We start from the raw sequence: 15,990 nt of genomic DNA, 5'->3' as shown, positions 1-15,990 counted from the left end.
CCTCACCCTGCTGCCAGAGAGACCATGTATTTCGCCTTGGGAGCTGCCCAGCTAAATACACAACTAGGAAAGCAGCGTACAGTGATCTGTACCCGACTTATTTAAAAGTATATATTATATATATATATATATATATATACACATCTATATACATATATATAATAGAGAAGTCAGGCACTCTCAGGAGCTGTAAATAATGAAAGGAAAAAAAAGTTTTATTCCATCAGTCCCATTAGATTAGACTGAGAACCTTTATCACGCAAGTGTCGTCCTTTCTGTATAATGTGTGTATGTGTGCGCGCATGCCATGCCATTTTAGTCATTAAATGTTTAATATGTGTGCGCACACATATTAAACATGTTATGACTAAAATGGTAATAAATTGTCATGCACCACAATTGCTGTATAACTTTACAATAATACTGTCTTTGGAAGGCTGGAAATATATAGGAATACTCATTACTGTATGTAACCCGCTTATCTGGGTCTTTTTGCTGTTAATGCCCTTCCCCCCCATTTCCCTTGATTTGAGACAGACTGTATTTTCTCAGCATGCAGAGCTCCCTTGACTGGTATCTTCAAGCTGCAGAGCTAGTTATGACTAGCAGCACCGGAGCACACAGCAGGACTACAGTCTGATCTACAGTATGTAGCGTTCATTCTCTCTCTCATCACTGATTACCCTCTGTTATCTCTTCTCGCTTTTCGGTTTCTTCTTAAATGTGCACAGGACACCAGGAAAGGGGTTAAGCGCTTTCAGCTCAGACTGAGGGCCAAATACTATTTTGAAGTATTACAAATATTCAGAGCATCGTTACTCACCACCTCCCGCCCAGCTCGTGCACTCATTGGATCCTGTGGGGCCCCTTCCCTCACTGAAAGCACAAATTCTTCCGTTACTTACTATAACTCAGTAGGACAGAAGTACATTGTATTCGTATTACTCTGCTGCAAGGTTGTATTAAAATAATAAAGCTGCTACACAGTTGTGTCTACATCAAAATGATGTGATATCAATACTTACATCTCTAACAAACAGGCTATGTATCCTCAGTACTGTAAATAATGATTTGTTACACAGGGATTGTGGCTGTAATAAAGGTGTTGTCCTTTAACAGAGATGTCAATGTATAAGGACCCCAAATCAGTAAGGTGGTTTCATTGTTTTGGACCATAAATTAGTAGTTCAATGGAAAAGAATTTCCTTTTATCAGTGAGACTCCATTAAAGCTTATGACAGCTGATGATACAAATCATTGAGACTCACCGTAAGAACAGTGCGAGTTCTCAGATCTGGCTTACTCAGATTGTCTCAGAAGATCTCATACATGTTTCCATTCCCCTTCACATCACTTACCAATAGTCTGGCTCATCGAGTCATGTCCTTGCTTCTGCTGCATCTGTGGGCTCCCAGGACTTGGCAGGATCAGCTGGGTCTTGTTCTGTTGTTGCACTTGGGAATACTGTGGTTCCTGTGTGATTTGCACATAATAAATAAGGAGCACTCAGACACTCAAGCAGCGTCACTCCAGCAAACTCGGTGCGGTTAAGCAATTTCCCTTCACCCACTATTTCAAAGTTACCATTCATCTGCAATTTTAATGAAGTTAATTTTGTACCAGAAAACTTGGCGCCAGACAAACAAACCTTAATGATTTTCTAATATGGTGTGGCAAACAAGTGGGCAGCAACCACATGAAAGAACCAGCACCACACACCCTGTTACGTTGTAAGATGAGACAATACCTGTGGTATGTTAGTTGATTGTTCCACTTGAGGAGTTGAAGTGACCACGATTTGCGGGTTCAACGAGGAGCGTGGGGGCTTCACAAGTGTTGTTGGCCTGCGCTGAGCCTCCCGCTCAAGAATAGCTGCTGGGCTCGCATGGTCTGTGTGTGGCTGCTTCCCCTGGCTGAGTGGGCTGAACGTATAGGCACCACTTGTACTCTGCTGACTTATCCTCTGCTTGTTATATCTTAAATAAATGAACAAAAAACATAAGACACCTCACATGGCGGTAAGAAAAACACCAATATATAATAATTACTGAGTCAAATATCTGTGCATCATGCAGAAATTCAGAAAGTGCCAAAATTCTGTTGTTTTCACCGTCCCAGTCAAAAGTTAGCTGTAACTTTGAACATGTCTTGCTTTGTATTACTCTTTCTATAAGCGTAATCATACTTTATAATTTCCTCTCTTAGGGGGTAATCTTATATACACCGAAGCGGACATTCAATCAGGACGTATATAGAATAAGACCCTTAGTCTCTTGAATCATATCACTAGAGCAGAGCCACATAGACACAAGGCAATGTGGCCATAGATGGATGCCAGGAAAAGCACTTTAAGCAGATCCCACTTAGCACATGCTTACTCCCATTCATATGAACGGGAGCCGAGGCGTGCTAAAGATTGGCACCCTTGTGTGGATCAGCGCCTTCGGCCCTAATTTGACATGCTGTAAAGTTGCTTCCTGTGATAGAGAAGATTTTAGCCTCATTCGTTCCAATGGGGCTGATCTCTTCTCCAGCGCTGAGAAGTGGCTTCACAGTGCATCAAAATAACTGGGATTTGGGGCATGGTTACTTGGAACAATAGCAGGAGGTAGAAAAGGTAAAGTGATATATAAATTGATACTGTGTCAGTTCAACTTATTTCTTTTTTTTTACCACTAACAATTTAGTAAGAAAAAAAATGGATTGGTAAACATCAAACTGCACTTCTCACAGACCTAATATTCAATATGTTTCCCTCTTGTATAATCCCCAGGAAAGCAGAATAATGTCATATAAGCCACCGCTCATTTTTTATTATCATAACCAAAATAGGGGGCAAAGGAAACAGCAAACCTTCAATTAGAAAAAAATATGTGTGGCGAATGTAATAGAGGGGGAGCATGTAATAGAGGGGGAGCATGTAATTGAGGGGGAGAATGTAATAGAGGGGGAGAATGTAATAGAGGGGGAGAATGTAATAGAGGGGAAGAATGTAATAGAGGGGGATAATGTAATAGAGGGGGAGAATGTAATAGAGGGGGAGAATGTTATAGAGGGGGAGAATGTTATAGAGGGGGAGAATGTTATAGAGGGGGAGAATGTAATAGAGGGAGAGAATGTAATAGAGGGGGAGAATGTAATAGAGGGGGAGTGTCATGATAGAGAGGATTTGGCCCGGGATTAAAGGGGTTACACTCCATTTGGCCACCCTCTACTCTCACCTGGGAAGCAAGGGGTTAATGTAATACAATAATACTTTATTGTACAATGCATACAATTGTACATTATTTCTAACGTGATCCGCTTAAAGCGCGATGTGATTCTTTGGACCCCAAGCAGAGCGTTATAAGGGGGTTGAGCTGTACAAAGGAATTGGTTAAAACCATATGCGCCTAAAATAACAGAACTCAAATCGGAATGAATTTCACAAGGTCATATGATAAAAGATCTAGAGAAAGGAGTTACACAGTTCTATAATAACTAGGAGAATTATTTGGAACTTCTTTCGACAACGCAAAAAGAACAGTTAATAAAGATGTTCGAGGGATCAAGGTGGTTTCTATAAAAACAGATGATAAAGTAGAAGGGGTATATATACAGTACAAGCAACATAAATAAAGGGGCTCAGCCAGTCATTAAAGGGTTAAGATGGGGTTTTATAGGAAAATTATTTGCAATATGTTACCTAATAGATACTGTTACCATTACCAACAGCAAAATATACACTGCTTTTTCTATTTCTGTACGTATAATTTAGTTTTATATAATTTAATATATAATTTAATGTTTGGCAAAACAGTTGTTAGGGATATACAGAAGATATATATACTTGAAAAGAAATCTTCCTGACCTTGTCAAGGTATATTTAATTTGTCTATGACAATAGAAGTAGAGGCCATAGGCATATTTCTGTTATCAGTTGCAAACAGGCAACAAAAAATATTTTACCATTGATTTTTATTCCTAATCAGTAATGGACATAAGAAGAAAGCAAAAAAAAAATCTCCTTTTCTCTGTTTTATGTCACATTATTTATGCAAAATCTGTACAAAAAAGTGATGCATCAGAATTGGATTTGTTACCTTAGTGTCTCGGGTCTTTTTGAATTATTCCCACTTTTTAAATCGGACACAGCACTATTGATATCTTCTTTGATCAGCTCCGCCTACAACATGCAAACAAAAATAACAGCATGTTTTCCAGGGGCAGCTGACTTTACAGTAATTATTCCCCTCCTCGCTGGTCTGTGTGCACCTGGCTTACCCCAACTTCATCACATTGGAAGAAGTGAACGTCGGCTTTGGGCTGGTATTTGTCCTGGCAAACCAAAACCAACAGGCCGCGCACTCGTTTCTCCGGCAGGACGGTATCACAGCGCTGGATGGCCAGTAGCAAAAATACCTCCAACTCCTCCTACAAATTAGACAACACAGGTGAATATTTGAGTTGAAGGGCTACAAGGAGCTATAATGTAGCACAATAGACACTACAGTGATAAAACAACCATAAATATAACATATTGCATATAACAATATAATGCCTTCCTACATCAGTGCTAGCTGCAAATACAGTCTTCATTTAAAATTGTGTGTTAGATATAATGGAACACTATGGGGGTCGGAAGTATCAGAGTCTTTTACCTGTTTTTTTCTGAAAGAGTACAATGAAAAGAGCAGTGAAAGCTCTGACAAATGGCTCTTAATCACGATCACTTTTGTATGTCTATACAAGGAGGATGCGCTGCTGAGAGGCCATGCTATCCAGGGGTGCCGCCCCCCTGTCTGCACTCCCCCTGCTTGCGCCCCTCTCCTTACTTGTCTCCGGTGTCAAATGACGCCGCATTGCCATGGCGACAGGGCGCCAAAGACAAGGTAACGGAAGTTGCACAGGCCTAGTGATATCCCCCGGCATTTCATTTAAATCCATTGGGAAGGGTGTGGGGCTTCTGTAACCGCCGCGCCTCCCCCCCATGAAAATCTTTCGCCCCCACTTTGCGCACCCCCTGCACACTCACATTCACTGCGTGTTAATGGGCAACACTGGACACGTTTTCCAATTATACACGTTGCAGTCCCAACGTAAGGGCAGATGGGGAATAGTAACATGAAATTACAATCAGAAAATAATTTTTATTATTATTATTATTATTAGAAAATGGGACTTAAATATTTAACAGTTTTGCATTTGTCATAAAAAAGGTACGTCCTGTAATTACTGAACCAGTCAGAGATTTACCTTGGTTTCAACATCAAGAAGCTTGACAGACGAGCTGTTTACTTGCAGCAGCATCTCTTGGGTCCAGATCTTGCCCTTGGCATCCATTGCAGCAAGTTTGCGGATGGCATCCTCCACTGTGTGCACATCATCATCCTCATCAATTGTCAATGTTACCAAGTGCTGCAGGGGAGACACAATACTGACTACAGGTGCAGAGAGAGGGCGACAAACAATGTTGAACCGGAACTCTAACTCTCCTGCAGAACTAAGCTGCCTGGATCACTAGCAACCGAGAAGATATTGTTCTAAGTATTTAATTACAGGGGTGTTCAACTCCAGTCCTCCAGTCACCCCAACAGGGGTCAGGTTTTCAGGATATCCCAGCTTCCGCACAGGTGGCTCAATCAGAGGCTCAGTCGATGACCGAGCCTCTGATTGAAGCACCTGGGCTGAAGCAGGGACTTATTGAGCCACCTGGGCTGAAGCTGGTATATCCTGAAAACCTGACCTGTTCGGGGGGAGGGGCTTGAGGACTGGAGTGGAGCACCCCTGCTTCAGCACACAGAATTAGAATAGAGATGTATAATAAAGTAGGGTGTGAGCATATAGTACATGGATGATAGCACCAGGCATATAAAGCATGTGAAGAAGGGCATTTCTTCCCCAACGAGCTTACAATCTAAGTGGTATCTAGGGAGACAAACAGTAGAAGTAAATGTAACTGCATTCAAATGATTGTCTATATTCAAGAGGGTATGTAGATTTGGAGAACCTGCATTCATTATGTTGTCCAGATTATGAAATGCTTACATGATAAGGGGTGTTTATAAAGACATTCAGACCAGTATGTAATGTGCCGTGAAGCAGTTTCCCAGTGTCCTTTTAATTTGAATGGATTTGAAGTCTTCTTCAGCCTTGGGAAGCAGCTTTATAGCATGTTGAATAGGAGGCGTTAGAAATAGAGATGTGTAGCGTAGTAAAGAAGAGACATTCGTGGTTATAGAGCCTTGAAGGAGAGGAGGAGACTCTAGTAGGTAGATATGTCATTTCATAGGAAGCCAGCAGGGGGTGGAAAGGAGAAACGTGCTGTGCTAAACATGCTGTGTTATAATGCATAAGGTGACACTGTGTGCTCATTTGCATGTCATTACCCAGAACCACTGGCTGCAGTGGAAGCAGTGGAAGAGATAATAGTGAAAAGCAGGGTTGCAGACGTGTCTGAGACGTGAATGTGCTCACAAAGGATTTGCTGTATAAAGGAGAAAAGCAAAGACTAGTTTATAAGAGAGCAAAGTTATTTGATCCGACTGAGGCAGCATGATAGTGGAGCAGTGATAATCTGCTGGAGGTGTTCACTAGATTACATATACTGTATACCAACAATGATAACGTATTGATCCTGAGGCACAAGACGACTTGAATTCAATTGATATGGGGCAGTAAAATAAATGGAACAAAGGTGAGATCTGGATTGGCCACACTCTATGCACAATACATAACAGGGGAGTATTCATATTATAGATCGTACAATGGGTGTGGCAGCATCACCCAAACACAGATATAGAAATGTCTGTGCTGCTGGTATTTTTACAGGCATTACATTGCTTTAAAATGACTCATTTTTATTTGTGATGTGAGCAGAATATAGATGGGTGAGGCAAAAAGAGAATATTTGCCTCTTTGAGACCTGACTGGGGATTCTTGTCTGTGACGTAATCACTTGCTCGGAGCTAAAAAAATAATTGCTCACACCTCTCACAAATATACATCCCAGATGTCACAGTACAATAAACCTTTGTAAGGGCCTCCATGGGGAAAATTACTCAGAGTTCACAGTTTATCGCAATATAAAGGTAAAGATTGTGACATTTGCTTGGAGTCATTAATGTGAAATGTGCATGTTTCTGCAATGTTGGACATTTTGTGCTTATTTATGGAATACAATTTGTTCTTCCTCGTATTCATCAGCACTGCTGTGCATAGGTGGCTTAGTAAATAGCCTTTTGACACATACCATCTGGGTTAATCTATTCTAAACCCATATTACTTGATTAACAACAGCTTGGATTTGTAATTCATTTAGTAAAGATAAAAAATAAGCTTATTTACATGTCTTCCACCTCAGGTCCCTAACACCTACTTTATTCCCATCCATTGTGTCATATGTGAAACAGTTAAACTGCACCGTCTATAGTAAAATGCTTATGAGCAGATCAGGGGCGTTATTTACTAAACCAGGAGTGTCCAACGCCAATCTTCAAGGGCCACCAACAAGCCAGGTATTAGGAATATATCCCTATCTCCTTATGACTGAGCCACCTGTGCTGAAGCAGGGATACCCTTAAAACCTGACCTGTTGGTGGACGGTGAGGATTGGAGTTGGCCACTCCTGTACTAATGCCTGTTGATTGTGAAACTAGGGCAAAATCCATTCGAGAGAGGGAGAGAGGGAGAGAGGGAGAGAGGGAGAGAGGGAGAGAGGGAGAGAGGGAGAGAGGGAGAGAGGGAGAGAGGGAGAGAGGGAGAGAGGGAGAGAGGGAGAGAGGGAGAGAGGGAGAGAGGGCTTTTGTCTCTCACAAACTTCTTAGATGTTTCTTAGGCTGCGTCCATAGTTTAGCAGTCAGCGCTCCTCCGCGCTCACGCTGAAGCTCGTCTGCGCAATCAGGCGCGATTGCATGAACTAGCAGACGAGCCAGCGTGCGCGATCGTGAGGCGGGGGGAGGCGGGACACTGACGTCACTGGGCCAATAGCCCGCGAAGCGCTGACGTCACGTCGCCCTGACGTTGACGCTGCTTCGCTCTGTTGGAGGTTTTCAGCAGACAGCGCGCTCAGAAACAGGGTCTGCTGTCGGCTGAAAATCCCTGCGCCTCAGCACGCCTGCGGATGCTTGTGGGAGCCCCCTCTCAAGACATCCTCATTGAGGATGACGAGCTCATTGCGGAGCATCCGCACGGCTCAGTGCTGACTGTCCTTCTATGGACGCAGCCTTAGAGAAGGGGAGAGCGGGGGGGGGGGGAGAGAGGGGGGGGGGAGAGGAGGGGAGAGAGGAGGGGAGAGAGGGGGAGAGCTGAACCCAGATGCAACTGTATTTATTGATCACTAGCTCCGCCCCCTTTCTCCTCATGGTTCTCCTAACAAAAAACTTTACCCACTTCAGACTAGGCCTGAAATTCTATCTCTAAGCCAACCTCAAACATCTGTTATGTATTAAACTTTAACTGCTATTCATCTATTTGGACTACATTTGAATTCTAAACCTTAAAACATATTCCCATTAAATTGTCTTGATATAATTTCTCATTCATACATTCATATAATAAACAGATTTCTAACATCAAAGGATAAACTCCAATTGTTTTCAATTTTCTTGTAGAAATATGGTGCTCTTTTTGCCCTGCTTTTGCCCCAATAATTCTGGCATGTTTATATATTTTAAAAAGACGTTTCCCTATACATTTTCCCTGCCAACTTACACTGCAAAGACACGCAAAGTCAGCAAACACACAAAGACAGATATTTCTTCATTTTGACCATAGTGTGATTCGGTTTTGCATGAAGTTAAAAAATAGTACAACATTTATTAAATTCTCCATTGAATGTAATGCAATGTTTGTTTTCCATTAACTTTTTCCAGTCTGTGGGATTTTTTGCAAGCCTGGATAAATCTCTCCTTTTGTGTTTTTCATTCTGACTGACTTTGTATGCAATGCACATCCATGTCATTAGGTTCCCATTCACAGCTTGATCTTGGTTACTGAATATGCAATCTTTCATACATTCGGAGAACTGCAAATAAGGATTCGGGGGATGAGGTTTCCGTAACACAGGCTTTTCTGTATAAGCAGTGTTATGCACAAGGCAAAGGCCATTTTTTTTAATTCAGAGAAAGCTAAAAAGTGACACTGAATATACTCAGTTTTACATGTTATTCCCAGAATCCTCGTGTGCAGTTAACCTGCCGCAAAGGTTCTCAACTCCCGTCCTCAAGACCCCCTAACAAGTCAGGTTCCAGGATATCCCTGCTTCAGCACAGGTGGTTCAATCAGTCTTTGACTTAGCCACTGATTGAGCCACCTGTGCTGAAGCTAGAATATCCTGAAAACTTGACCTGTTGGGGGATATTGAAGACTTGAGTTGAGAACCTTTGCCCTATTGTATGATGTGATATTAAGTTGAAACAGGTATGCAGGAGCTGCAAAAACATTTTTAACCTTATTGGATCATCCAAGATTCCTTCACTGAGAATTGTACAGGTAGGTGTACATGTTATGTTTACATTTGACCACACTTACCCCTTGTCTACTCTTTAGTCACTGTGTGAGATGTGATTTTGGGGTGACTGAAGCAGGTTTTAGGGACCCAAGGAAGAAATCCATACTGTATGTATTCATACTTTTATTTTCTTTACTTATTCTTGTACAGTACAGGGCCTTTTATCCATCAGCACAAAGGCAAAAGTGGGGCATTTCTAGGGCAAAAAAATTCCAGCACCGTATGTATCAAAGGAAAAAATCCTATTTATTTCAATGGGACTTTTTTCTTTGATACATACAATGCAGATATTTGGCCAGGGAAGTGCTCCCCGTCTGCCTTGATACATATGACCCATAGTGTGCAGGAGAACAATGTGTTACAAAGCCATTCTTTGTCTAATTATTAACAGGTTACTTCCTGATGAATTCTTATTGGTGGTTGTGCTGGGGGAAAATGATATGACAGCGAACTGTATCCTGCATTAGAACAGCACTTGTCTGTCTATCGATTTCCGGTGTCTGGATTATGTTGCTATATTATGAATATCCTACAATATTATGAATATCCTACAACATTTTCTAAGAAATCCAAAAGTTCATTGGGAGAATGACAGGCAAAAAAACATTCTTCTGTGGTGAACTGAAGACAGTATTAGCCAATAGCATATTATTCTACACATTGGGGGCTTATTCATTAAACTCAGATAGTGCCGATGACTTGATGAATAACCCCCATTCTCGCTCGTGATTCAGAGTAGGATAAGAACTTAGCAAACTTACATTTACTTGATACTGTGACACATCGGCCATGATAACATTGGAATATTTCTTCCGCTGTTCTGTGAAGCACAAAAAAAAAGAATATATTAAATACATGTATTTTAGTGAAACGGCACCAATTTTCAGTTCAAATTAATGATTTTTAAACTCATTTCACTTCTCAACACCTGAAAAGCTAAATGATCTGCATACTGTGGTTTGATCTAACACAGGGGTGAGCAACTCCTCAAGGGCTACCAACAGGTCTTCAGGATATCCCTGCTTCAGCACAGGTGGCTCAGCCACCTGTGCTGAAGCAGGGATATCCTGAAAACCTGACCTGTTGGTGGCACTTGAGGATGCCCACCCCTGATGGAACACAGCCTGTGTATTCTTTATTCCATGAATAGCAACACTTTTGCATGTTATTGCAGTAACAGTTTATAAAACAAAAAGTGTTACTTTATAGGTTATATGCGCATACCAGTAAAACAGAGGACAGAATTCAAAATATTAAGTGAAAATATTAATGAGCAATGTCATGCAAAACAAATTCTGGTGATCCCATCCAAGTCGTATTCCCAAAACATTGCAGGGTTCCAAACAGAGAGGAATTTCAGGTTGTGCGCGAATACAGAAGTGTAAGTTAGTGCTACCTATCTCTCCTGCTGCTTCCCCAATGATTTTACAATGCAAGGGCAGTTAGGGGTCATTACTAAATAATTATATGTATGACTACTGTAAGTAGCTTTCAACTTCAAGACATTTGAGGACTTGTTTTGCACTCAGAAGCTGCTCGTGACCAAAATGTTATAATCCCTAGGGTAAACCTTTATTGTCCCCTGTACTTACATCAACGTGATTATATATATATATATATATATATATATATATATATATATATATACACACACACACACACACGCGCGCGCGCTCTCGAGACAGGGGGTCTCTTACACTTTACCTTCACTTGTTTTACTCTCTAGTATGATCCGATTTTTTGTACAGATTATCAACTCATTTATTGGAAAGTTTGGAGCAAGCAGTTCAATAAATGTGGTTCATAAACGCAGGCACAGCAAAACGTATGACAAATATTTGTCATTTGCTTTACTGATATTCATAAATCATTCTACATGTAACATACAGCAAAAGTCCATAAGTCCATTTGAGTCAGGTCTAAGCACGGCACATATTACATGTTATTTTTCCAGCGATAGATTTTGAGCTTCTACTTCTGACTTATCCTGTTTTGCAAGGTGCATGGGAATGAATGGCAAGTTAATGACATGGATGTTCTTTGCACACAGAGACAGTGAAAAAGAAACACAAAAGGAGAGATTTAGCAAGGCTTCCAAAAATCCAACAGACTGGAAAGAAAGTTTAAGAAAAATAAACATGGCATTACCATACATTCAGAGACTTTGGGGCCTATGCAGAGAGCAGCGCTAGAATAAATTGGAGAGTTTAAGAAAAAGTAGCTTTAATGGAGAGTTTTATTCTCCATATGCAGAAATGGGCGAAATCCGCTATTTTTAGCATTACTTCATGTGGAGAATTGTAAATGAGGAGATGCGCGCAGTTGAAAGGGAGAAAAAAAAATCGCGCATTTTTTTCCCCCTATAGCCGGCGAGCTCCTGCTTCTTGCCAACTTTAGTTGGCGGAGAAAATTGATGAAAATCGCCCCAAAAACAGCCGCTAGATGGTGAGCGCGCCTTTCTGAATTTGGATATTTTTCAGACTGGCGAGATGTAGGTTCTCGCCAGCCGCGCGGCGAGATTTATAAATAGAAAAAAAAATGGCGCTTTTTTCATACCTCGCCATTTTCGGCTGTTTTTAGCGCGATTTTCACCGGAAAATGGCGAGATTGTTAATAGCGCTGCTCTCTGCATGAGGCCCTTAGTCTCAATTAATGTGGTACCATTTTTGGATCGTGCAAAACTAAATCTCACATTTGCCATATTCCAGAGAGAGAGGGGATCAGTCAAATTCACAATGCATTAAAGCTCGTAAATAATGTAAAATTCTATCCTTTAGCATATAGGCCAAATTTAAGGAGTGTATTTTTCAGGTTCATGCATGTTTCTGTTGCAGTAAAGTTAAAAGGTAACGGCCTAAAAGTTTAACTGAGATTAAGGAAAACAAGAATTTTGGTTTACAAGCGGAAATACATTAATATAAAATAGTGTCCCCTTTGCATTATTTTGTAACAATTCTGTTTTATTGTTTCTGAACAAAGACACTCCCTAATGGTGCAAGTGACAGAAACACATAGCAATACGCTGACACGGAAACAGTACACATTAGAAATGGCTTATTTAATGTCACTATCTAGATTGGCGAATCTCAACCGGTAGGATGCGCCTCCCCAGGGGAGCATGTCAGGATTTCCAGGGAGCTGTGTGTATTTTGAAAAAAAAAACATATTCGATATTATAATATAATTTTTTTTATTTGGAAAACTGAAGAAAAAAATAAAAATAAATGATACCTATTTCTTTCTTAATATAGAAAGTACGCAGCTTATTGCATCTCCCTATGATGTGCAGCAGTGCACCTATTACCTTTCCTTTATCTCTCTACCACTGAGTTACGCTGCAGAGTTCGTCGTGTGTGGATGGTACCGCGAAGCACCCAGACACCCACGTGGAATACCGCTATTGTATTTTTTTTCTGTTTTAAGGTGAGTTAATGTTTTATTTCAAAATAAACATTAGTATTTTAGTACAAAAATACAGTATAGTATTTGTAGTGCGCGCAAAAAGAAGTCTGGAATGAAATTTGAACATTTTTCAACACGTTGAAGTATTTGTTTTTTTTTTCTTTTTGTTTTTTTTTTAATTTTACTCGTTTGTTATCACAGATTCTGAATATGCTCATAACTCAATACCAACCAAAATGGGCCCTTCTCTGGCGGATGTACACAAATTGAAAAGGCAGGTTGGAAGAAGGGCGTGAGATTTTTATGTTTATCAAAAGGGGGCATGGGTTAAAAAAAAAGTTGAGAAACACTGATCTAGATGGACAATGAACCTTCGGGGAGATTGTCATTTTTTTTTTAGACACTAAAAAAGTTCATATTTTCTAAAGAGTCAGAAAGAGGTAGATGGATCCACAAGAGTAGAGCAGTCAACGCAGCAGAAGAGATGAATGAACTATGAGTGACAGAGGACAGTGACATGTTTAGTACAAGAAGGGGAAGAAATCAAAGAAAGAGCGAGATAGAGTAGGCATAATGATTGAAAAAGTGAAAGATGTAGACAAAAAGGGAATAGTAGGACACTCGATAGACTTAAAAACATGTTGTAGAGTAGTAAGCGTGATTCCAGACAAGCAGTTTTGTGTCCATCTAAGTCAGGGATGATGGGACTAGGAGGGATCGTACAAGCACTAGACAGAACGCGAGTGTTTAATAAACCAGAGTTTATTTAGCTGGAGCGAACAGCAACAAATCACCTAGTACAACAGGTACAAGCAATACTTTACCCCAACAGGGGTACAGGGATAAGTCATAGCTGGCTAGGTGGAGGGTGCTGCTGAAGCAAATTTACCCTCTATGTCCTCCAGGAACTGTAAAGTCCAGAACACGTTGGTCTTAATAACTAACCTTAAGGCTGCGCTTATAGTGCCGTGACAGCGACGGGATGTCGCGTCAAACCAAATGCATTGCCGCTGTCGCGTGCGCTTATAGTAAGCGGAAGTCACCTCAATTTGATTTTTCTAGTGACTGCAGCCTGACGTCACTGTCGCGTTGCCGGCACTATAAGCGCAGCCTAACTCACTGCACAAAGGTCAAGTCATCAACCAAGTCTCAAGAATACGTGAGTGACTCTGGATGGCGGCAGTGGATACACTGCTCTCACTCACAGGAAGCCACCGCAGAGGCTGGGGGACACAAAGAGGCAATTGGGGCAGCATTGTCGCACACCCTTGGGGTGCTTATTGTCCTAGGTTCTGCACATGGCCCAGGTACTTTAATGTCATTACCAGGGCACCCTGGACCTGAAAACATAGGGTGGCATGCCCAAATATGTTCATGCCTATTCTAGCCACTTTACTTGAGAAAGGCCAGCAGGCCGAAACATTGTAGTCTATGGCAAGGGTGCGCAAAGTGGGGGGGCGGGAGATTTTTCTGGGGGTGAGGGGGTGGGACGCGGCGGTTCAGAGGCACTGCTCTCTTCCCCAAGGCATTTAAATTTAATGCCGGGGGATCGCATGAGGTCTCTGTAACATCAACTTACTTTAACTCTACCAGCGCCAGGAATTGTCCGCATGGCAACGCGTCGGAAAATTATGCCGCGGGGTGACATGACATCACACACGGCATCAAATGATGCTGCAGGTCACGTGACGTGATGTCACATCACATGACCCCGTGGCATCATTTGACGCCGCATCAAGGTAAGAGGGGGGGGGATGAGCACCAGAGGGGGCGCAACAGCAAAAGTTTGCACTCCCCTGGTCTATGGCACAATAAAATTGTTTTTTATTCAAATCTGTGTGCCCTTGTCCATCAATTATATTGGATACATGCCTATCTGTAACATAGGCCGCCGGATACAGGCTCAGAACGCATGGCAACACTCAGGGGGAAGAACTGTCAAATAAAAGATGTACACAAGTTCTGACACTGTCAGGGATAGGCAACCTGCCGAGCTTCCAAGGGTTTCTGGAAGCCTGGCTGTCTATTTCATCACATGTCCAATAAAAGATATAAATAACTGCCAACATTGCGATCATTTCAAAGCCAGTCAGCACCAGAATGAAAGCACCATATTGCACAGATATATTCAAAATGGCAGCACTTTGAATAAATAGCATTTTGTTGCAACTAGTATATTCAGTAGCTTCTGTACTGGGTCAGATATAAAACCAGATCCAAGGTTATTATAAGAAAACAACATGACATAGCCTGGGATGGTTAAATAGCTCATTGGCAGCACTGCTATCTTAAAAAAGTCAGATTCCCATCTGTGTCACAACACCGTAGCAATTCTATCCGGGCGCAAAACAAGACATCGCTGAGCAGTGAACTGGAAAATATCAAAACATTGTAACCACCCTGTTATAGTCGCTACAGGATAGTCATGGGCCAGGGAATGGCTTTATAAACTGTATTGTTCTCCATTGGGCGACTTTAATAACACCGTCATTCGAAACAAAAATCAATTATCACTACAAGTTTCTGCATATATTCTAGGTTTTTAATTTATCAAAACTGATGCACACACAATAAGTGTCACTTTTAGCACAAAGTAACATGCCAAACATGAGGAATGAAATACACACACAGCTTTTCATAGCATTAATCCCTTTGCTACCGGAGGGACTAGCCAGGCATTAAAGGATTCTACAACCCTAATAGATTTACTCAGAGCTTGTTTGGGATTAATATGATCAGTAACAATTTACATGCATTTCCAAAAAATCATCTCAAAGCAAGCAATAATGGCCCAAAACAATAGATAGAGAATATCCAAGTGTATTGGCAGCGTATTACAAACATATAAATATGGGGACACTCAAAACTTGTAGACATTCTTGCTGAGTGTGAGCTGCTTTTTTGTTGTTGTAAATGCTGTGATCACTGATATTCAAGACTTGCCATAACATGATGTCATTATGGAAATAACAGTTGGAAAATGCCTTAATCCTGGAGCGCAGGTTTTTTGCTGTGTACTACAATTCACATGCCAATGTGTACCCAGATAGGCCAACAGATCTCATATCTACCAACCAGCCTAGCAAAGGTTGTCCTTC

At 41.3% G+C, this 15,990-nt stretch overlaps 1 protein-coding gene across 3 annotated transcripts in view; it reads right to left on the bottom strand.

Moving 5' to 3' along the window:
- Positions 1–15,990, bottom strand: part of EPS8L1 (EPS8 signaling adaptor L1) — a 104,661-nt gene that overhangs the window by 14,395 nt on the left and 74,276 nt on the right. For all 3 annotated transcript variants that reach the window (XM_075605477.1, XM_075605478.1, XM_075605479.1), the window contains 7 exons: positions 10,252–10,310; positions 5,236–5,397; positions 4,264–4,413; positions 4,083–4,165; positions 1,748–1,976; positions 1,359–1,473; positions 824–876 (listed from right to left, as the gene is read on the bottom strand). In XM_075605477.1, the coding sequence (XP_075461592.1) occupies positions 824–876; positions 1,359–1,473; positions 1,748–1,976; positions 4,083–4,165; positions 4,264–4,413; positions 5,236–5,397; positions 10,252–10,310 (851 nt within the window). The remainder of the gene's footprint in view (positions 1–823; positions 877–1,358; positions 1,474–1,747; positions 1,977–4,082; positions 4,166–4,263; positions 4,414–5,235; positions 5,398–10,251; positions 10,311–15,990) is intronic.

Source organism: Ascaphus truei, chromosome 6, assembly GCF_040206685.1.
Source record: "Ascaphus truei isolate aAscTru1 chromosome 6, aAscTru1.hap1, whole genome shotgun sequence".
Taxonomy (NCBI): domain Eukaryota; kingdom Metazoa; phylum Chordata; class Amphibia; order Anura; family Ascaphidae; genus Ascaphus; species Ascaphus truei.
This window is presented reverse-complemented; position numbering and strand designations above follow the sequence as displayed.